The 22,661-nt window shown below is 42.0% G+C and overlaps 1 protein-coding gene and 1 pseudogene across 1 annotated transcript; both read right to left on the minus strand.

Moving 5' to 3' along the window:
- Positions 1-381: 381 nt before the first annotated feature.
- LOC111240139 lies at positions 382-4,714 on the minus strand (annotated as a pseudogene).
- Positions 4,715-16,187: 11,473 nt separating this feature from the next.
- LOC111240138 (protein NLRC3-like) lies at positions 16,188-22,656 on the minus strand (the record flags this gene model as incomplete). The annotated part of the gene is made up of 5 exons (XM_022770128.1): positions 16,188-16,413; positions 17,023-17,196; positions 17,398-17,571; positions 19,641-19,817; positions 20,918-22,656. Coding segments are annotated over 5 exons (2,331 nt in total), but the record flags the coding sequence as incomplete, so codon positions are not given.
- Positions 22,657-22,661: the final 5 nt, after the last annotated feature.

A 22,661-nucleotide genomic window follows, 5' to 3' on the forward strand; every position in this document is an offset into this window, starting at 1 on the left:
ACATCAGAGGAGTCTCTAATCAGCTGATTTGAACCAGCAAAGTAATGTCCATAATGTCCTCATTGAGGTGCACGTTTTGACATTTGAATGGTGTTTCTATGACAAACGGCGTGGGACTAGTAGCACGTCAAAAAAGTTGGAAGAAAATTTTGTGAACTGACAACATATTGTGAGATTGCTTTTTTCAGTCAATAAGACTAGAAAGAGAATTTACAATGATAATACACCTAATAATTATATCAACAATAATTATAACAATAGTAATAATAATGTAATGTTATAACAATAATAATAATGACAATTCATAATTGAATACTGTTAAAAGGATGTAAGAACCACTTAAAATATATATGCAATATTTGCATTAATATATGCAAAAGATTACAACAGCTCCAGTCAGTGAACTGACCTCAGAGTCTCCAGTCGACAGTTTGGACTCTCCAGTCCAGCAGACAGAAGCTTCACTCCTGAATCCCGTAGGTTAGGGTTGTGACTCAGGTCCAGGTCTCTCAGGTGGGAGGGGCTGGACTTCAAAGCTGAGGCCACGACTTCACAGTGAGTCTCTAAGAGCCCACAATAATCAAGTCTGTAATTAGAGAAAATATAAAATCTGTTATAATCAAATCAGACAACTTGTAGTAAAAAATACACTCAATGTATATGATGAGAAAACAAGATAATGTTCTGCTAATGATCTGCTCTTCACATCTGTGGTTCAGATCATCTTCTCTTATTGTGTTTGACACGAAACAATAATTCTCACTGTCTCAGACCTGCAGAGCTTGGATGAATGGGAATCTTAGTTTTGCAGATGGAAGGAAAATTACGTCACGTTTATGCTTCATCATGTGATTTGATTTGACTCTGTCCGCTGTTTTTAAACTGACTCCAGAACATTTCTTCTGGGTTCAGCGCAATGAACAATTAAACCTAATCTCTGTTTTCTGCATCGTTTTCACAGAATGTCATCAGAGAACATAATAATGACCTTTGGTGTGTATAAGGAGACTGAATCCTCTATTGTGCTCTGATATATTCAGACCTGTGTTTCTGCCTTAAGCTGAACATTTCCTGATACGACTCTTCTACAGCAACAAGAAAGAAAACAGTTTCTCTCATTTAACACAATATATGGAGACTTTAAAACTCCACCATGTCTTTCATTTTCCACTTCTTTTCCTTTCCTCAATTACCTGATGGGGCTACCTGGTCACCCCAGGGTTATTTAAAGACTTCACTCCTAGACTCCAATCATTCATTCTTTTCACTTTTGCACAGGGCGGCAGTTCTGATTCAGCAGCCCATGTGTGTTCTTCCTTCATGTTTAGAAATCCTTTTTAGACTTGAAAATAAACCTTTCAAGGCAAGAGAAAGTGTCTAGGGGAGCCAGGCAAGGGGACTCGCATCGACCATTACTTCATAATAGGCCGAATCAGTCGAGTGAAACCCAGTGCCAGGACAACCACCACAGTCCAGTCGAAGCACAACCAAGTACAGACCAGCCAACGAACTGAACAAACCCGTGATGATAGTTAACCCTTCATTCTGAACCTCCTCATTCACATTCACCTTGGAGCCGGATCCTACTATTGTCATGGATTCACAGTTATTAGGTGAAACTCTTCACCGTTCTGGTCGTGAAACTCCACCCCTCATCTAGACGATTATTAAGTTCAATATCCTGAAGCTAGAGGTGATACATGTCAAGCAGAATGCACGTGTCATCATACAACAGACACAAGTCGAACACAGGAGACATGAACCTGACAGTCAAAGGGAAGATGACACAACTGATTTGGCTGATCCTGTGCTGAATATTCAGGTTGAAATCATGAAGGAACTTTTAGTGATAATGAGAGGTATTCAGCGTCTCATGGATAGATCCTCTACCCCTCATTCCTCCTCTAAATATTCATCCAAATGTGAGTCGTCTACTGGGAAGAGAGACCCTGCACACAACCTACTGGCAATTCCTCAAGTAGAGCAGCAAGCTGTTCAATTTCCAAGTGTTAAATCACCACAACACTAGTCATACTCCTGTCCATCATCCTGTTGCTGTTGCCTTTCCAATGCCCATTTCCGTAACTTGTCAATCCTTGATGTTGCAGTTCATTCACCTGGTCTGCCTCGGCAATCCTCTCTTCATGAGACCTGCTAACTTCTAGCTTTTCTTTAGCACTACCAAAGGGCCACCCACAAAGTCCATGTGTTCAGCCTTTGAATCCTCCAGCTGAAAACTCTACTCAGCCTCTTGTTTCTTTCTCCTGTGCTTCTCACCCAAGCCATTGCAGCTCTTGATGAACGTTATGGGCAACCTAGACAACTGGCATTAAAGAAGCTCAGGAAAATCATGGATCTTTTGGCCCTCACAGCATTTACTGTTATATACAAGTATATACTGTGTTTACATGAATTTGACTAAACTACTGATNCCCCCCTATTACAGTATGTGATGTCTCCACATGAGAGCCACAGAGACAACATAGATAGAACATTAAAAAATAAATGTATCATTTAACAATTCATTACAATTTAACTAACTAATTTTTTATTAACTTATTACAACCAACGGAAAAATCTACATTTTGGCCCTCACAGCATTTACTGTTATATACAGGTATACTGTGTTTACATGATTTTGACTGAACTATTGATGTAATCTACTGATCAATAACTATAATAATCATGTCTGGACTCACTCAGCCTTCCTGCAGTTCCTCACAGCTGGGACCAGTCTCCGTCGTCCCTCCCCTGATGTGTTGAACTTCTTCAGGTCCAACTCATCCAGAACCTCCTCTGACATCTGCAGCATGTAGGCCAGAGCTGAGCACTGGATGTCAGACAGTTCCTTCTCTGATCTGTTCCTGGACTTCAGGAACTCTTGGATCTCCTGATGAACTGAGTGATCCTTCATCTCCGTCAGACAGTAGAAGAGGTTGATGCTTCGGTCAGGAGAGATAAAATAACTGTTCATCTCCTTCAGGTTGTTGATGGCTCTCTGGATGGTTTCTGGATCGTTCTCTGTCTGACCCAGAAGACCTCCTAAGAGTCTCTGGTTGGACTCCAGAGAGAGGCCATGAAGGAAGCGAACAAACAGGTCCAGGTGACCATTTTCACTTTTGAAGGATTTCTCCATGGCTCTCTTCAGGAAGTCATCCAGGGTTAAATCAACATGTTGTTTCTTCAGGAAGTTCTCCAGGACCTCTGTCTTCCTGTTGGTGTAACAGTGGAACATGTAGACTGCAGCCAGAAACTCCTGAACGCTCAGATGAACAAAGCAGTAGACTGTTTTCTGGAAGATCACACTCTCTCTTCTGAAGATCTCAGTACAAAGTCCTGAGTACACCGAGGCCTCTGTGACATCGAGACCACACTGCTCCAGGTCTTCTTGGTAGAACATGATGTTTCCTTTCTCCAGATGTTCAAACGCCAGCCTCCCCAGCTTCAGAAGAACTTCCCCGTCAGCCTCCGTCAGCTCCTGTGGACTCGTCTCACGTCCCTCATGGTACTTGTTCTTCTTCCTCTGCGTCTGAACCAGCAGGAAGTGTGAGAACAGGTCAGTCAGGGTCTTGGGCAGCTCTCCTCTCTGGTCTGTGGTCAACATGTGCTCCAGAACTGTAGCAGTGATCCAGCAGAAGACTGGGACTTGACACATGATGTGGAGGCTCCTGGACGTCTTGATGTGTGAGATGATTCTGCTGGACAGCTCTTCATCACTGGATCTCCTCCTGAAGTACTCCTCCTTCTGGGCGTCAGTGAAGCCTCGTACTTCTGTTACCCTGTCCACACATGTAGGAGGGATCTGATTGGCCGCCGCAGGTCTGGAAGTTATCCAGACGAGAGCCGAGGGAAGCAGATTCCCCCTGATGAGGTTTGTCAGCAGCTCGTTGACTGATGACTCCTGTGTGACATCAGACACAGACTTCCTGTTGTTGAAATCCAGTGACAGTCTGCTTTCATCCAGGCCGTCAAAGATGAACAGAACTTTACAGACAGCGAGCTGCTCTGCTGTGACCTTCTGTAATGTTGGATGGAAAACATGGAGCAGCCTGAGAAGACTGTACTGCTGATCTCTGATCAGGTTCAGCTCCCTGAACGAAAGCAGAACCAGCAGACTGACATCTTGGTTCTCCAAGCCCTCTGCCCAGTCCAGAGAGAACTTCTGCACTAGAATGAGTTTTTCCAACGCCTAAGCAGACGCCGTTGGTGCAGAACCCACTTCCTGAATTGGTGAAGATCTCTGTTGGTTTTCAGGCTGACAGCTTTGAGTATTGCAAACGTCTCTGTTGGACAGGTAAGACTTTTAAAAGATGTCGTTGTCTCTGTCGGACAGGTAAGGCTTTAGCAAATGCGGCATCTGTATTGTCGGGAATCAGGTAATGGCACTAGTAGTTTAATGTGGCGTAACTGTGGTTCGGACAGTGTAGAAGGCTCTATCATGACTGCGGGCGTCTCATCGTGTCGATAACAGGATAAGACTTTTGGAGATGCAGCCGAGTCTCTGTTGAAGTCAGGAGTAAGGCTTTTGTAAGACTCGATCAGTGTAAAGCACACCTGATTGGAGCGTCAGTTGGAAGGAGTCTTCTTCTGGAAGTTGTCTCCAGCGTGCCGCTTCACCTCATGTTGGGGTAATTAACCTCTTTCACTTACTGTTACACCTCCGCGAATGTAGAGAACTCTCGCAGTGTAGATCCTGGTTGGGAGCGGTATCCATCTTTAGCTGTTCCATCAGTTCCTTCAGTTCACACGTTCACATCTGCTCCTCAGGGACTGATCTTTATGTTGATGTAAAAACTCCTGCAGACCACATTCTGCACGTGAAAAAGAAGAGACCTCAGTAGAGAATATGAGGAAGAGAAATTAAAGAATAATAAAATTTCATCCAGCTGCAGAAAAAAACTAAAAAGGACTAAACAAAGAAAAAATATTTGTGAATTGTAGTTTTAAATAATTAAATAATACTGTTCTTAAATGTCCAAATTTGACTCTCGTGATATGATATAAACCCAACAAAAATTCATGTAAAATATCACAACTATCCCTCAGTAATATATCGATCATTACAAGAATTCTCAAGGGGAAATATCAAGTGCAAGAGAATCTCTGACTGGTGGTAAAGATAGACACGCAACAGGTACACACAAGGACTTGTTATGTGCTGTCTATTGTCTTCACCGATGGATGACAAGGAGGAGTCGATAGAATATCACCCAGATCGTAGACTCCTCTCGTAATGTATTATGAAAAATGTTCACTCAGTCTGCAGATCCAGTGTCACAAGGTGGTAGAGACTGGATTTCCATTCAAATGGAGGACGCGTTCCATGACACAGAGCAGCAAGCTGCGAAACTGCTTCCTCCACGATGAGAGACACCTCACTACCTCTCCTTTCTCCTGTAAAAAGAAATATCTTTATTGCGATAATCACTAAGAACATGTCAAACAAGTCCAACAAATGATCAGACATCATTGTGGTTTTGAATTGGCTGAGCCGAAAACCTCTTAGAAGGGGCGTAAGGTTCTAAGTAAAATGATGAGTCTCGTATCCTAGAAGCATAGAAAGAGAAGCTAAGGACAGCTTATTAACGTGCTGGACCACTTTCAAGAGTATCCATGCTACTGGAGGTTATATGGTGGCTCGGATTCAACAATGTCATAATGAACTATACGTAAGTATAAAATTTCATATATCGAAGGCATAAAAAAGTTTCAATTTACCGACCCCTTGTTGATGGATAAGGGCTACGCTATTCATATACGTCTAGAGCTCGTATGATAAGCCTCGGGTGTGGCGTCCTGCTAGTGGTACATTTGGCGCTGACCTACCGATCATTGTGTCTATGCACAAACTGTGGAATATCACAGTATATTTGGACAGTATCCCATTTGAGGTGGTTTCAGTGTGCCTCCACTCCAAAGCTCCGCTCCCCTCACCTTGGCTCTATTCCTGCTACAATCTCCATAACCGGCAGGTTAGGAAAATGTTGATTAAATTAAATTCACAATACATTCGGCCAGGCCCAAAAATGAGGTTTACTCTCTGTCCTTTAAACTCTAATCATTTACTGTATTATTAATCTTAAAGAGCTCAGACGTTGTATATGAACCAGCTCATATCAAACAGGTCACTCACAAGTGCCTGTGTGAGCACCAGGAGCTGCCCCAAAGGACCACCATGAGTTGCACCCGCACGCACTGTTCTAAAAATCTGCAACTCCACTAGTGAGCTGCGTCTAAAATAAAATTATAATTTTATTTCACACTGTTAGCTCTTATCTTATTTTAAATCAACACTGTTTCCCATTTCATATATAGAAATTTAAAAGATGACATAATTCTTAAATAGTTCATTATAACATATTATATTTGGAAATGTGTACAGTAATAAGAGATGGAACTCTGACTCTACTTACATAAGTTTCAAGGTTCAAGTAATTGTTCGTGCGCGACGAACAAAAACCAGGGTGGTCACTATGGAGAGATAAAGCTAAAGCAGGTGTGCGCAGACTAAAATGATCGTGAGTCCGCTGAATTGCTCTAGTTTTGCTATAGCCCAAATAAAATAATTGCCCAAGAAAATAAAAAGAAAAAGGGTAAACTTAATCAGCTTTCAATAAACGAAAATGGGAGAGAGGATTCTTTATTTTTAAACAGAAACTGTATAGAAGAATGACAAATAGAAACCTGATGTGTGTTCATTTGCGGGGCGATACCTTTGTGGGCGAAATCGAGATGAAAAAGTGGCACATAACACCACTCGTACACATGTATGTGGAAATGAGTAGCACTAAGCCCATATTACACTAACGAGTCTGGTCATCAAAAGCTTACCCATGCTAAACACTATCCCACCGGGTATTTATTAGCGTCCGACTACAAGGCAAAAAAAAAAAGCCCGTGGAAGCAGCTTTGAGAGGCGAAGCAATAAGTCTGTTTTTAACGAATAGGACGGATAAAGTAGTCCACAAATCAGCAATAGCAGAACCCTCAGCTAAAGTAAAGCCATTAAAAAACTCATAAATCGTTCCCCCCCCCTTTTTTGGCAGCATAAAATGGTATTCATCAGTCCCCTTTTTTTATCGTAAAGTTGCTACAAACATATGTTTACTGAACCAAGAGTATGGAGAAGAAGAGAACTGTTCTCTAGACGGAGAAGACGTTTGTCAAAGAAGCTCAAATGATAATAATTTGCTACACTGTACTTAAAGAACAAGAAAAATGGAACCGATCTAATCTCCACTCTCTCCGACGTCCAACTGGGGGCATCTACGATGGCTAGACGAGTGTCAGCTATGTCTGGTAACTTGGCCGATCAGCTGGACCGGGATCTGGCAAAGTGCAGGTGGTTTAGCATCCAGTGCGACGAGTCCGTGGACAGCAGCAGTACAGCACAGCTGTTGATTTTTATCCGGATGGTGTTTGAAGATTTCTCCACAAGAGAAGAACTCCTGACACTACTGCCCTTAAAGACAACCACGAGGGGAGTTGACATTTATAAAACGGTGAAGGAGTTTTTCGTACAGAAAAAGGTACCATTGGAAAAGCTGGTAGCGGTGACTACAGACGGGGCTCCTGCTATGATCGGCCGACATACAGGTTTCATCGCTCACTGTAAAGGTGACCCAGACTTCCCAAAATTTCTGCATTACCACTGCATCATTCACCAGCAGGCGTTATGTGCAAAAGTGATCGGCTTTGAGCATGTAATGACTCCCGTTGTGAAAATCATAAACAACATCCGCTCCAAAGCAGAACAGCACAGGATTTTCAAGGTGCTATTGGAGGAGATGTCAGCTGAATATGGTGACCTGCTGCTACACATTGAAATCCGATGGCTCAGCAGAGGATGAGTTTTACTTCGTTTTTTGTCACTTTTGGGTGAAATCAAAGAGTTCATGCAGTCCCGAGGCGAAGATGTCTCACTGCTAGAGGACACAGAGTGGACACTTGACCTTGCATTTTTGACAGACATTATTGGGAAACTAAACCACTTGAACTGTGAGCTGCAAGGCAAAAATAAGACTGTTGTTGATATGATAAGTGCTTTAAATTCATTTAAAGCCAAGATGAACATTTTCACATTTCATTTACAGAGAAAAAAGGTGCTGCACTTTCCCTCTGTGCAGTCGGTGCTGAAAGACAATGCTTCTGCATCTGAGACATTTGACAAAGTTGCAGAAAAGTACTGTGAAGTCATAAACAGACTTGGGCAAGAGAATAGGTTTTGTGGCCTTGATCAGCTTGAGCTATGTGTGTCATTCATTTCCAATCCTTTCATGAATGTGGACACAACATGCTTTGCTGAGAAACTAAGTGCAACGTTCAACTTGGATGCTGGACAGGTGGAGATTAAAATCATAACATTGCAAAATGACCTCCACCTCAAAGCCCACCAGGCTGCACCAAACTTTTGGTGCCTTGTTGACACAGAGAAGTACAGTGGTGTATGCACAGCAGCTATGAAGGTTGCCAGCCTGTTTGGTTCAACCTATCTCTGTGAATCAGTGTTTTCTGACATGAACTTCATCAAGAACAAACACAGAACACGCCTCACTGATGCACATCTGAAAGACTCACTCACAGTTGCAGTGTCAAGTTACACACCAGATTACAGTACACTGGTGAACAGCATGCAATGCCAGTCTTCCCACTAACAAAGAAACAGATACCAGATGATGGCAGTGCCATGGCAAATTTGAATTAAAATATTGAAGAATTGTGTTCAATTTAAAAGTGTGTTCATGACATGTAACAGTTATAATTTTGTTAAAAATGCCGCAGATTTGGTCATTAATTCAAAATGTGACAAGACTTATTTAAAAATATGTAAGTTAATTTTTCTTTAACATTACATAATTGATAACTTGGTGGACGAACATGGTGCAACATAGTTCATGGTTTGTTAAAAAGGTTTGTCAGTGGCTAGTGAAAATGGGACATTTTTCCTATGAAATGTAGTGATGTAAGTGATCATCTGAAAATTTAACAATTACTGAGATTAATAAAGTTCTGAATATTGATATCTGTTTCCCACCTTGTTGTTATTGTTGATAATTATTGTGAGAAATCATTAACGTGATCAGTGTCTTCACATAGATGAGTATCATTAATCATTATTAATAATGTATAATTAAAGGCAAACTGAGCAAATGTGTTATTTCAGAAGAGCGTATCAAACTGGTAGCCCTTCGTATGACTCAGTACCCATGAAGTTGCTCTCAGTTTCAAAAAGGTTGGTGACCCCTGCATTAAAGTGTCTCCTCCAACATGGAGACACTGTTTCTTCTCTGTCCTTCTGTTCACTCACAGGTCTACAGACTGGTGGAGCGTTCAGAGCTGTTCATATGAAATCAGCTGATTGTGGGCGTGTCTGAATCCACCTATGGAAACTGGAGAGGTGGCATTCAGGCTCGTGTTCGTGCACCAACTTTCAGGTTGATGAAACAGTAACAGGAGAACGTTCTGCTTTATAAATCTATTTATTATATCTATGTTCATGTTTCCTTCAAATATTTCTGTAACTGAATCATCTTCAGCTCAGTTTACAGTAGGAACAGTCTCTTACTGTGAGTCTGTGGGTCCAGGTTCATCACTGAAGAATGGAGGTTCCCTTTTGGTCCGATCACTCTTCACAGATGGACAGCTGGGTCCTGGAGACTCTGCTCTCAGTCTGTGGTTCTGACCTCTGCAAACACAAACATGTTTTTAATTATATCACATCGATCACTGATCAATTCTCTGATGACAGAGTCAATGTTAATGTCAAGCTCATGTTTTCTTGCGTGTTACTCAATACACGATTGAAGTTTGGAAATCAATCAATACACTGTTAATGTCAATATGAAAACTTTCCATTTCATTTGTTTTATTATCTCTCTACACAACATGTGATTTAGTGATGACTTCAACTGCTCAACAACGTATAAATATATTTCACCGGATTATGTGAACTGTGGATCATTTATTGCATCACTCGGAGGATAAAAATGGCGGAGCGTTGTTCCGGTTGCCATGGCAGCTCTACACCGAAGTGACACTGAAGTAACAGCTTTAGAGTTCACAATGTAAAATACAGAACAAAATGAATTAAGTTCAGGAGAGACTGTCCTAGTTCTCAGGGTTTATCACAGCAGGATATTTGATATTTAGTCAATAATTCTGACTAAATATTTGCTCCTTGCTCCTCTTCCTCCACACAATCACTCATTTCCTGGACTCCATTGGTTCCTACTGAAAATGTAAATCTTTACATATACATTTAAGATCATAATATATATATATAATATATATTATAATATATATATATATATATAGTTTTCATTTTAAAAAGAATCAGTAATTCCCTGAAACAGCTGCTCACTGTAGATTTAATCAAAACAAACTAACTGTGTACACTCTGCTCCACTCGGCCCTTTAATTACAGACATTCTTATAATCTCGTGTTCATCAGCTGAAGGAGAAATATGGAAAGTAAAAAGTCAGAATATTCTTTGTTTGGATATTTCTCAGGAAACCAGCGACCTCAGCAGTCAGTATGAATACACTGAGGTTATTATCTGCTTCACCTACAGCAGCTGTAACAGGAAGTGAGTGTTGATCTGCAGCAGCTCTGCACTAAACACTGTTAGAGTTTAAAGGTCTCTTACTGTGAGTCTGTTGGTCCAGGTTCATCACTGAAACCTGGAGGTTGGTTTTTGGTCCAATCACTCCTCATAGACGGACAGCTGGGTCCTGGAGACTCTGCTCTGTCCTCATCACAAACACTCATCTTCAGGACTTCAGTCAGTCTGACAGAGAAACCAGTAAAACTGACTGTGAGATAAAACACACACAAGAGTCAAGACAATATGTTGAAGAGTCACACCCAAAAATACCAGGAAACACCACACACACACACACACACACACACACACACACACACACACACACACACACACACACACACTACAACTTATTCTTATTTGGTCTTTTCCTCTCAGTGTCTTCATGTGGACAGAAGTTCACTCTGACTCTTCTTCTCTCCTCAGAGAGAAACTGACTCAAGAAACTTTGACAGTAAAAATAATAATAATGTTGTTTTAACACTCACCAGCCTCAGTCGACAGTTTTCCTGCTGCTGCCCTTTTAAAATGGCGTACTGAACAACACACAGACACACATACTACTTTCACTTTTTGACTCCTCCTCCCCTCTGCAAGAAATCACATGACTTTGTTTCATCTGTGGGTGTGGTGTAGGTGTGTGTGTGTGGTTATGTGTGACATCGTTCACCCAGTTAGAAGTTGTTTAAGTTATTTTAATTTCATGAGTCTGTTCTGTTAAATTATGACAGTTCTTTCAACTAAATTTAACTGTTTTATAGATTACTAAATAATACACTATAAATGTTTATCATGACAGACAGACATAAAACAATAAATTATGATTATACAGAGAAATTAATGGTCCCTTTGGTGTTTGACACTGATCTCTAAAAACAGGCCAATAACTATCTATCTATCTATCTATCTATCTATCTATATCTATCTATCTATCTATCTATCTATCTATCTGTCTATCTGCTCGTGGATACGATACTCAGTAACACCTCAAGTGTCCACCAGGACTCAAGGTGAACTGAGTAGACTTTGGTGGTCAAAGGTCAAAGGTCAAGATGATGTTGACGGCATAAAACACTCTGTAGTCATTACTTCTTCACACAAATGGTTAATATCTTATATGACTCTGGATAAACAGGGATGTAACCTGAAACTAGTCCAAAGTGGCGGAGGGATACAACCGCGAGGAGGTGATTCTAGTTTTACTCCCAGTGAGAACGACTTCATTGACTATGGTCTCATCATCAAAGGTTCTTCTTTTTACTCACCCTGTGTCACAACTCCACAGACCGGCCACATGTCTCAAAGTCTGTGCAAATTGCGCGTGCGACATGAACGTGGACACGTCGTAGCAGTGAATTCCAAAAAGTGGCGAACAGCATTAGTCCATTAGGTCCATGTCCCTCTTTTGGAAGCCGCTGCTCGTAAGCTTGAAGCGGTGCAGCACAGTCGGCAGTGAACGGTGATCGGTGGGTGGGAGCGGAGCAGAAAGCAGACTGCCTGAAGTAAGTCCAAAAACCTCCAGACAGCTATTTTCAACACAGACTAAATTCAATCAATGTGCCGCGCATGGGATGTGATGCAGGAGTGGGTTGTGTTTCTTGAGTTGAGCTTGGAATCCGCAGGTGTTATTGATTGTTACCATGGTAACATTGATCTTAGGCCTGAGTTAGCCTGGCGGTAAGGTGTCTAATGTTTTCGTCTTGAAATCAGTCTTTGTTTTTGTGAAACAGTCTGACTAACATTAGACTGATCAATGAGCAACAATTAAAACTGGCCTAACACTGCAGACCAGTCTAACATATCTTTGCAAAACTGGCCCCAGATGTTTACCTGAAGTCGGACTCTGTTATATCTAAGCCACAGTCAAAGTCTACCTTTGTGAAACTGGCCCCATGTTCATCACACAATCAGTCAGACCTGACCCAGTGTGACTAAAAATGAGTTCAAATCCAATAAATCGCTCCACTCACACATCAGAACGGTTCAGGCAGGGCTGTAAACTAACAGTCGCCACTCGCCAAATGCGACTAAAATATTCCCCTGGCGACTTAATTTTGGAGGGCTACATGCCATGGGGCAGGTAAATGTTTGTCACAATATAGCAAAACATTGCTGCTATAAAATGCCTAGACATTTTTGGAGGTGCACGTTGACGGACGCAGAGGCTCTGTGTCGGGGGTTCACATCCACACAGAGGCTCTGCGTCGTGACGGCGTCGACTTGACGCAGTAGTATAAATCAGCCTTCAAGCGTCACCACTAGCCCGCGCAGTGTGTTCCGGCGCAGCAATGTGGAGGCACACCGGGTAGTGTGACTGACCCAAAAAGAAAGAGTACAGAGGAGATAGATGGAAAGGAGGATGAAAAAGGCGAAACATCAAAGCAAAAGTAAGAAACTTCAATGAGAAATGGAAGATTCAGAGGGAATGGCTGCAGTACGAGGAGGCGGCAGGTATCATGTTTTGTTCAGTTTGTAGAAAATATGCTAACGAAAAGCAGCGTACCAATTCATTTGTGGTTGGCAATAAAACGATGAAACTCGAGACCATCCGAGAGCACGAAGGAAGCAAATGTCACGCTGTTTGCCAATCAGTGTCTCGGGCTCAGTCCGAGCCTCTCTTCACTCAACCTGCCGTGACTGCTCTGACATCTTTATCAGAAGAGACCAAAGCCAAACTCAAAGCCATGTTTAGGACCACTCATGCCCTTGCGAAAGAAGGGGAGACCGTTCACGGACTACGAGTGGATATGCGAATAAGTAAAACAATGTTATTTGTCAATGAAGTAATTCTTATTCCGGTCCCCTCTTCATATTGTTTACTGTACATCAACGTTAATATAGGCTTGCCTAAATTAGCTAGCTAGCTAGCTCTATGAAAATTTGCGCCAAAATGCTATGGCATCATTTTTCGATAATTGTCCGTTTTGACCTCAGATGATTATAACATTACATCTGAAGTGAACAGAGCTAGTTGTCCTCATTGTTTAAAAAAAAACAACTTTATTTCACTTTTTCAATTTACATTTCAATTCAATTTATAATATTCACAAAACTCCTTTGAGGAAATATAACGTTATGCTTGCATTTGAAAGTTGTCCTCATTGGTTGTGAAGGCTAATTTAAGATATCTAGCAATAGTAAAACTAGATGTATTGGATAACATTACTGTATCTGTCAGATCTTCTGATTGTGCAACTGCGCTCCCCAGATATAAAAGACTCTGATCCCAGCAAAGCTGTGATGCTGCGGCACGATGTTTCCAGGCAACAAATGCGTCGCAACGCTCTGATAGAACTGAACAAGCAAAGCTATAAACTATACTACTACTATAAAAGTTTCAGCGTTGTAAAGGCGTCTCGTCAGTGCACCGTTAGAGAGAGCGTGTCTTGCCGCCAGACTCATCCCCTCTCCGTAAGGCTGGATACATGGCGGCCCGATTCTGAAAGGCTGAAACCCCCTTTCATCATGATTGCCTCGAATTTTGTAATCGACCCCCATAATGCAGGGTCTTCTGCCCCTGTAAATGAGCGCCACTACCACAAGTGTCACTAGCTTGTTCCGTCAAGTGCAGCTTTTTCTCGGGCACCTACCTGAGGGTCTTCATAGCAGATAGAGGGCAACGCTTCCGCGCGATCATCGCCGTTAGCTAGCTCGACATCCTCCGTGGAAATCGATGTAGCTGTTCAAACCCACTCTTCGTCTTTAGCTTTGTGAAAGAGCTACTGATACTGGAGACATTTTTATTGCCGCTTCTTTTTCTTTTTCTCTTTTTTTCTGTCTTTAGGCGGCCCCATTAGGCTTTTGGCTACTGCTAGCTTCCGTTCTTTTGCTAGTTGTGATAGCTTTTCCCACAAACACTTGCTGATACAACCTAACTGATATCAGCCGCGGCTCATCCAACAAGGGCAGATATTCATCCGCTTGAAAACATAGAACTATAAAATTAATTTTTTACAGATTATTTCAGCAATATCATCTTTGCAAAGTTTGTTACAATCTAAGATAGATAACGACCGTTAATGTGGCGTTAATTAACGGTTAATTGACACCTGTAAAGCGGAGTGATACATTTAGTTAAAATTCCCAGCGCTGTTATATTCTCATAGATTGCATCTCGTCCAACCAGATTATTTGGTCGGAACTATGATTGTCAACCAGTCGATTTCACGTCTAGTGCCTCAGAAACTCAACAGCAACATGGTGCAAAATATAAAATGCATTCCCCCCCAATCCGACCATCACAGAGGGACATTTCTGATCAAGTGGCTCAGGGCACCCGGCCAAGGGTGACTGTGACCTCACAAAAAACACATTTTTGGCCATAACTCACTAATTCATACACTGATTGTGACACAATTTAATTCAAATAACTTGTGTTGTGACATATTATATCCAAAAGGTCAGAGGTCAACTTCACTGTGACATCATAATGTTCCGCAAAAACATTTCAGGCCATCTTCTAATCCGGTAACTCAGAAAGGAGAGATTGTGACCATATTTCCTGTAACTGGGCTGGATGTTGGAGGAAACAGCCACGAGGAAGGAAATTTAGTTGTATTTGAATTAGTTTGAAAGTCGACGTTTGTTGTGTTTGAAAATAAGTGTCCAACTCTCAGACTGAACATCAAGCATGTTGGGAGGAATCCCAATGGACCGAGTTTACTGGTTTTCTCTGTGTGCCTGTCATTCAGGATGCTCAGTTTTTACCCTCTTTCTCTCTCTGTAATTACAAACAAGAAAAACTAGTTTGCATGTGTTTAAAATCAGTACCATTAAAAATTAAATGCGAAACCAGACTGCAGTTCTCTCCATCACCACCAGGTGTCAGCTATAACCAGACCAGCAGAGGGACTCTTCACTTCTGCAATTACAGAACTGTTCAGGTCCAGGAGTAATGAACACTGCTGCCTTCAGGTGACTGTCGGAAATCTCTGAACTAAAACTTGGAGACGTTTTCTTTTTCCTTTTTTTTTATTGACATTCAGCATCAAACAGATATTTCCATACAATGTGTCTCATATCTCAGACTGAATCTATATCACATAAACTTGTGTGTGTCTCAAATCTCAGAATATGTCTCAAAGTTTACGTATACAGAAAAAAAGAAAAAAAAGATATGAAAAAGAACTTGGAAACATTTTCAACAGCTGAAGTATAAAAGTGTCTCTGATTCAGTTCAATTAAAATCTGTCAGGTTTAGATATGAACTGTGCTTTATTTTTAAAATCATTTTTAGATTACATTCAACTTTATTGTCCAACTGTCTCAGTGCAAACAGTATAGGAATGCACATACTCTACTTACAGAGATGAATAAATTACAATGAAGGAGGAAGAAGGAAAGTGCTGGTATTAGACATAATATACTTAATAAACACCTGGATATAAATGTGTACAAGGTGCAGGTCAGATGTGTACAGTATAAACATGAACACGCAGAACGGCAGATAAGAAAACATTTTGCTTGTATGGCACTTATCAAAAATCCTCTGCTGTGACTGATATTTTGTTTTGATTTTCACACATAAAGAGTCACATCTCCTCTTACTTCCTGATTGAGAAATCTGGATCAGGCCATGAGCCCCGCCCACCACCTGCTGGCTCCATGGATATGTCTTGTAATATATAAAAACATCATATGTACAAATTAACACTTGATTTTCATGGGGGGAGTCACACAGGGAGGATGGTGGACTGGACTGTGTGTGTGACTCAGATCAGTTTAGACTGCAGAGTCATCACTGCTTCACATACACACAGACACATACACACACACACCGTCCTCTTCAGTCTCATTTGTATAGTTTTTCCATCTGTGGAGAGAAGCAGACAGACAACAGTTAGCAGCTTTAGACATTAACACAACAGTCGTCTTGATCAAGTCACAGTGACTCTCCACAACTGTGATTTCTCACAGTCTGACAGCCAAGAATCTGGGCGTCACATTCGATCCTACCCTCTCAGCACGTTAAAGTTGTCATGGAGACCACCTTCTTTCACCAACGTAACAGAGCTAAGATTCAGTCTTTTATGTCTAAGACTGATGCTGAAATCCTAATTCACGTCTTTGTTCCATCGAGACTTGATTATTGAGTGATTATAGGTTCAGAGCTGCAGCTACAATTTCAACTACACCCAGAAAATTTGACCAGTTTTATCTTCCCTTCACTGGCTTCCTGTCCACATCAGATCAGACTTTAAGGTGCTTTTAATGATGTACAAAGTTCTACATGGACTCTCTCTTCCATACCTGTCTGACCTCCTGAAACCTTATACTCCATCTCTGTCGGCTGCAGAGTCTTTTCCTATCAGAGCCCTCTGACATCAGACTGTCTGACTCCACTGAGACATCTTTGCTCTGATACTGTGTTTAGTACAACACTGCTGAAAGTACCATGGACTGACTCCATCCCTCTACTGACCTCAGAGTCTCCAGTCTACAGTCAGGACTCTCCACAAGATCATACAGATCCTTCACGTCTGAATCCTGCAGGTGATTTCCTGTCAGGTCCAGGTGTCTCAGATGGGAGGGGTTGGACTTCAGAACTGAGGCCAGAAAATCACAGCTGATCCTTGACAACCTGCAGTAACTCAATCTGAATAAAGAATAAATCGTGTAGGAAAAATTATTAATAACAGACATTATTCATGACAACAGACTGAAATGATCTGAAACTGAAGAATCATTCTCAGTCTGAGAGAAGAACAACTGGAAACAGGATTCAACTGGATTCAAGTTCTGTGTCCAGATAAATTAGTTGTGATTAAAGACAGAAGATCTACAACAGTGAACTGACCTCAGAGTCTCCAGTCCACAGTCTGGACTCTCCAGAAAACCACACAGCTGCTTCACTCCTGAAGCCTGCAGCTTGTTGAAGCTCAGGTCCAGTTCTCTCAGGTGGGAGGGGTTGGACTTCAGAGCTGAGACCAGAGAAGAACAGCTGATCTCTGACAACCTGCAGTTCATCAATCTGAATAAGAATAAAAGATGAGAGTTCAGAGACAAAGTTCCTACTTCATCATTTGTTCAAGGTTTAGAAAGTAGAAGTTTAGAAAATGAAAGTCAAACACCTGAACCAACAGGAAGCAGGTTAAAAACAGTCACATACAAAGAGTGAAAACAGCTTCATTAATATCAATGACAACATGCTGCTGCTTCAATACAGACGTAGTGACTCCACCTCTTAAACTCTGCCAGCTCCACATGTGGCTCCATCTATACAAACTCAGGTTGTGCAGCCACATTTATTAGATTCTACTAAGAACCTGTTGCTATGACAACTTGGGTTTGAATATTCAGTACAAACACCACAGACCCTTAGAAAAGTGTTTGGACCATCAGCTATTGATTATAGATTAGTTATTACCTGAAAGATTAAATGTGTTTCTGATGTTGTTTTAAAAAGTCAAGAGGTGAAATCTGAAGAGATGCAGTCACTGGACTAAAACCAGAGAAGAAGAACAGACTTCACCATGAAGATCCTCAGTGTGGATCAGTATATCAGCCTGCTGTCTGCAGGTTAGAGTCAACACAACCTTCACATCACATTCATCTCAGCACAGAAATAAACAAGACCAGGTCTAAACCCTGAATCTGTCTGGACCACATCCAGTCTAGTATCAGCTGGTTTCAGCTCTTGATCTGTTGGCTTCTCTCCTCCTCTGTGCTCACACACACAGTATTTTAATACAGCTGAATTCACAGCTGTTCTCATTTACATGTTTTTCTGGTACAAGTTTGAAACAGTGACTGAAATGTGGCCCATTATAAAAAAGTTAGTTCCAACCAAATCATCTGATTGGATGAAAGTCATTTCCTGAGTGCTGATATAGAGAATAACAGCACTGGGACTTTTAACTCCATGTATCACTCCTCTTCACAGGTGTTCTTAACCGTTAATCAGCGCCACGTAAACGGTCGTTAGCAATCTTAGATTGTAACGAAGATGAAATTATTTCAGAAATAACATTTGAATTAAATGATGTCTGGTCGTCAGAATAGGATGAAGGAAACAGCCTGGAAACTTCAGCGCACACCTGAGGTAACGTGAAGACAAGTTAGAAAGCGAGTGCGCACTGTGCAGGTCTGGACGGATGGAGGATGGTAGATTCCTATAACAGTAAATAAGTCACTACCACCAGGGCAGATGTTCAGAAAAAAGTATTCAAAACACTTAAGTAGTGTGACACCAGAGACAACACAGGCCTGTAAGAAGTGACATAGATCAGTACTCCACCTCCTTTTGATTTCCTGTCAATGCAAAAGATATTGTATCAATCCAGACTAGTTTCCTTATCTGAAACCTTTTGAATTAGCCAAGTTTCAGTTCGGATACATCTGAGCTGTTTCCTCTCATAGGCCTTTTCCCATGTTGCTGTCAGCTCCACAACACACACAACCTGCTGCTTTCTGACTACAACACAAGATCTGGTCTCAGACTGGTGGCAGCAGTCTCCTGAGTCTACTCTCATGTGCCAGTCTCTCCCTGCCTTCAGCTGCCTCTTAACTCTCAACTAATAAAATCCATCTTGTTTCCTTTTAGTAAGTTTCCCTCTAAGCTTTTACTCCCAGTGGCTGCTGGAATTACATCAGCACCTGGTGATGTCTCCAGGTGTTTTACCCCGACAGAAAATTTTGAAGTGAAGCCATACCTAAACATAAAGGACATGTTGGGTCCTCACCTCCATTTACTATGATTTTGGGGAAAAAGGGGAAAAGAATTTCGTCTTTTCTACACTTTCCCTCCTCAGCCACTGGGCCTGCTTTAATTTGGTTTGTATTTTAATATGAAGGTTTGTGGCTTCAAATGATTCTGGCAACATGAAAACAGAACAACAGCTGTGAGACATGTTTGTTGAAGAGAGCTGCAGCTTTGGTCTTGTTCAAATCAGCGCCAGCAGAAGATCAAACCAGAAGATTCTCATCAAGTTTCTTATTATTCAATAAAAAGATTTTTCGAACTAACGAAAACCTGACACCTCAGAGATTTGAAGTGAATATATAAAAAAGGATTACAACAGCTCCAGTCAGTGAACTGACCTCAGAGTCTCCAGTCGACAGTTTGGACTCTCCAGTCCAGCAGACAGAAGCTTCACTCCTGGATCCTGCAGGTTAGGGTTGTGACTCAGGTCCAGGTCTCTCAGGTGGGAGGGGCTGGACTTCAAAGCTGAGGCCACGACTTCACAGTGAGTCTCTAAGAGCCCACAATAATCAAGTCTGTAATTAGAGAAAATATAAAATCTATTAATAAAACCAGACAATATGTAATAAAAATACACTCAATGCACACGATGAGAAAACATGATAATATGATGAACATCTGCTCTTCACATCTGTGGTTCAGATCATCTTCATTTATTGTGTTCCACTACAACAATTACTCTCACTCTCTCAGACCTGCAGAGTTTTAATGGGAATCTTAGTTTTGCAGACGGAGGGAAAATTACGTCAAGTTTATGCTTCATCATGTGATTTGATCCAGAGTCAGAATGAGACTATCTTGTTTTTACTGTCTTCTGTTTTTGAACTGACTCCAGAACATTTAATCTGAGTTCAGATCAGTGAACAATTTAATCTCTGTTTTCTGCATCGTTTTCACAGAATGTCATCAGAGAACATGATATTGACCTTTGGTGTGTATAAGGAGACTGAATCCTCTATTGTGCTCTGATATATTCAGACCTGTGTTCCTGTCTGAAGCTGAACATTTCCTGATACGACTCTTCTACAGCAACAAGAGAGAGAAACACCTGAGTTTCTGTCTCATTTAACACAATATATGGAAACACATTCACACACATTCAAACATTCTTCTTCTTTAGCAAAAGCAGGTGACAACATTACCCACAATGCAACTCAACCACCAACAGGATATTAGGTTTGTTAAGCTAGTAGGTGCTAATGTCTCCTGTAGCCTGCGGCAGACATGAAGGGGGGCTATAGAGTGTAATATTTTTCAACTGCCCTCAGTGGCAAAGGTCACATCACCTGAGGACATTTATCAGACTGCACTCTCCCTCTGGACACACTATAGGCTTTATACTGTTGTTGTCTCATGTGCAGTTATATTCCTATGAACACCTGTGAACACCTGGAAACACCTGGAAACACCTGGGCACAACAAATCACAACCTAGTGAAAAATCTACATCTTGTTGCTCACAGAATGACTGAACTGTAATTTTTAAGATGCAGAACTAAGAATAATGAGAATAAATGAATAAATACAATAAAATGAAAACTGTGTTCATCTGATTTTGACTGAACTACTGATGTAATCTACTGATCAATAACTATAATGATCATGTCTGGACTCACTCAGCCTTCCTGCAGTTCCTCACAGCTGGGACCAGTCTCCGTCGTCCCTCCCCTGATGTGTTGAACTTCTTCAGGTCCAAATCATCCAGAACCTCCTCTGACATCTGCAGCATGTAGGCCAGAGCTGAGCAGTGGATGTCAGACAGTTCCTTCTTTGATCTGTTCTTTGACTTCAGGAACTCTTGGATCTCCTGATGAACTGAGTGATCCTTCATCTCCGTCAGACAGTAGAAGAGGTTGATGCTTCGGTCAGGAGAGATAAAATAACTGTTCATCTCCTTCAGGTTGTTGATGGCTCTCTGGATGGTTTCTGGATCGTTCTCTGTCTGACCCAGCAGACCTCCTAAGAGTCTCTGGTTGGACTCCAGAGAGAGGCCATGAAGGAAGCGAACAAACAGGTCCAGGTGACCATTTTTACTTCTGAAGGATTTCTCCATGGCTCTCCTCAGGAAGACATCCAGGGTTAAATCAACATGTTGTTTCCCCAGGAAGTTCTCCAGGACCTCTGTGTTCCTGTTGGTGTAACAGTGGAACATGTAGACTGCAGCCAGAAACTCCTGAATGCTCAGATGAACAAAGCAGTAGACTGTTTTCTGGAAGATCACACTCTCTCTTCTGAAGATCTCAGTACAAAGTCCTGAGTACACCGAGGCCTCTGTGACATCAAGACCACACTGCTCCAGGTCTTCTTGGTAGAACATGATGTTTCCTTTCTCCAGATGTTCAAACGCCAGCCTCCCCAGCTTCAGAAGAACTTCCCCGTCAGCCTCCGTCAGCTCCTGTGGACTCGTCTCACGTCCCTCATGGTACTTGTTCTTCTTCCTCTGTGTCTGAACCAGCAGGAAGTGTGAGAACAGGTCAGTCAGGGTCTGGGGCAGCTCTCCTCTCTGGTCTGTGGTCAACATGTGCTCCAGAACTGTAGCAGTGATCCAGCAGAAGACTGGGACTTGACACATGATGTGGAGGCTCCTGGACGTCTTGATGTGTGAGATGATTCTGCTGGACAGCTCTTCATCACTGGATCTCCTCCTGAAGTACTCCTCCTTCTGGGCGTCAGTGAAGCCTCGTACTTCTGTTACCCTGTCCACACATGTAGGAGGGATCTGATTGGCCGCCGCAGGTCTGGAAGTTATCCAGACGAGAGCCGAGGGAAGCAGATTCCCCCTGATGAGGTTTGTCAGCAGCTCGTTGACTGATGACTCCTGTGTGACATCAGACACAGACTTCCTGTTGTTGAAATCCAGTGACAGTCTGCTTTCATCCAGGCCGTCAAAGATGAACAGAACTTTACAGACAGCGAGCTGCTCTGCTGTGACCTTCTGTAATGTTGGATGGAAAACATGGAGCAGCCTGAGAAGACTGTACTGCTGATCTCTGATCAGGTTCAGCTCCCTGAACGAAAGCAGAACCAGCAGACTGACATCTTGGTTCTCCAAGCCCTCTGCCCAGTCCAGAGAGAACTTCTGCACTGAGAAGGTTTTTCCAACGCCAGCGACGCCGTTGGTCAGAACCACTCTGACGTGTCTCTGCTGGTCAGGTAAGACTTTAGAGATGTCGTGTCTCTGTCGGACAGGTAAGGCTTTAGAGATGCGACATCTCTGTTGGACAGCTAAGGCTTTAGAGATGCGACGTCTCTGTTGGACAGGTAAGGCTTCAAAGATGTCGTGTCTCTGTTGGACAGGTAAGACTTTGGAAATGTGGCGTTTCTGTCGGACAGGTAAGGCTTTAGAGATGCGGCGTCTCT

Source organism: Seriola dumerili, unplaced genomic scaffold (assembly GCF_002260705.1).
Source record: "Seriola dumerili isolate Sdu_G_001 unplaced genomic scaffold, Sdu_1.0 BDQW01012616.1, whole genome shotgun sequence".
Taxonomy (NCBI): domain Eukaryota; kingdom Metazoa; phylum Chordata; class Actinopteri; order Carangiformes; family Carangidae; genus Seriola; species Seriola dumerili.